Source organism: Sinocyclocheilus grahami, unplaced genomic scaffold (genome assembly GCF_001515645.1).
Source record: "Sinocyclocheilus grahami isolate Dianchi unplaced genomic scaffold, SAMN03320097.WGS_v1.1 scaffold258.1, whole genome shotgun sequence".
Taxonomy (NCBI): Eukaryota; Metazoa; Chordata; class Actinopteri; order Cypriniformes; family Cyprinidae; genus Sinocyclocheilus; species Sinocyclocheilus grahami.
Genome location: NW_015505437.1, coordinates 1,138,056 through 1,139,496, shown reverse-complemented (window position 1 = coordinate 1,139,496; position 1,441 = coordinate 1,138,056). Strand labels below are relative to the sequence as shown.

Here is a 1,441-nt window from a genome sequence, read left to right as displayed (position 1 = left end):
AGTATAATGTATGTTTTGCATGCTGCTGATATGCTGGTGACAAGAGGGAACAGTATTTGTTGTCTTTTGGGTGCTGGTATAATCCCAGCAAAGCCACAACAATATGTGTGTATGTGTTACATATCACATTTCTATATATATATACATATATATATATGTGTGTGTGTGTATTTAAATGTCATTAATTTTTTGTGTGTTAAATAATTTTCTAATATTAGAAGAATGCACATTTATTACATGTCTAATCACCTGCTCAGCAAATAAAATATTGCAAATAATGCTGACCTAAAGTAGACTAACCCAGAACAGGTTCACACCATGCAGGTGTTACAAATTAACTGAATTGATGACTATCTGTCATTTTCTACATGCTTAAAACAATTAACATTTGACATAAATGGACACTTTACGTACAAATGGTGACAAAAAAAACATGCACACTTAAAAATGACCAGTAAATTCTGCAGCAAAAAGTACATTATTTAGTGAGAATGGTTAAATAGAGCTTAAGCCTAGTATTGCCATTAAGACTTTGTCTGGACTTATGAAATATTTTCATTGTGACTGTGAATGAAAAGTCCCATAACTGAAACAGATGAATGTAAAACCCACTGAGTTGAACTATCTGCATCATCTTCTTCCAGACTTCAAACTTCAGGTTCCCCAAGTATTTTCCCACATTCATCAAGGCTCCAGCAGGCATCACTGGATCCTGCAGTGTGATCTGGGCTCTGTGATAACATTCAGGAGATAGAAAGATGGAGGAACTGCACTGCAGAGAGAAGACAGCAAGAAAACAGCTTACCTTTCTTTTGAGAACTTGAAGTTCTGCAAAACACAAAAGGAGGAAATAAGCTACATGTACACAAATGTTATTCAACCCTCGATCCCTCAATATTTCATTAAAAATACAGGTTATTTCTTACTTGTAGAAAGGGCATGTCGGCAGCGTCTAAATCATTTTTTAAGGTTCCAATATTGTTTGAAAGAGATTCGATCTCTCTGTCTATTTGTTCAATCTTCTCCTTCATCATCTGACTCTTCTGATTCTCGTCCTCTTTCAGTGCAGATATTCTGATCATCTCTTCATCTCGCAGAAACTGATGAAGCCGCTCAAACTCCTCCTGCAAGCATCTCACGGTCTGCTGAGTCTGAGCCTGTATAAAATACAAAGATTATCACATCCCTTCTACCTGAATCTTTCTGAAAATGCTTTAATCTAGAATATTTTACTGTATGTTCTCACCTTAATGTGGTGTGATGCATCATCAAATGTTTGTTTTATTTCTTTAAAGCTCTTGAGTTTTTCTTGTAAATCTTTCAATGAAGTCTTCAATTCCTCCTGAAATGTAATAACCAGTTGATGTTTGTTAAATCAGTGGAATGTCATTCATTGTAATTAGTGCTGTCAAACGATTAATTGCGATTAATCGCATCCAAA

General features: G+C 35.2%; 1 protein-coding gene across 1 annotated transcript in view; it reads right to left on the bottom strand.

Moving 5' to 3' along the window:
* LOC107598947 (zinc-binding protein A33-like) overlaps positions 1-1,441 on the bottom strand; it is a 5,169-nt gene that overhangs the window by 2,049 nt on the left and 1,679 nt on the right. The window contains exons 2-5 of the mRNA XM_016290390.1: positions 1,247-1,342; positions 927-1,157; positions 806-828; positions 613-731 (exon numbers count right to left, since the gene is read on the bottom strand). Coding sequence (XP_016145876.1) covers positions 613-731; positions 806-828; positions 927-1,157; positions 1,247-1,342 — 469 coding nt within the window. The remainder of the gene's footprint in view (positions 1-612; positions 732-805; positions 829-926; positions 1,158-1,246; positions 1,343-1,441) is intronic.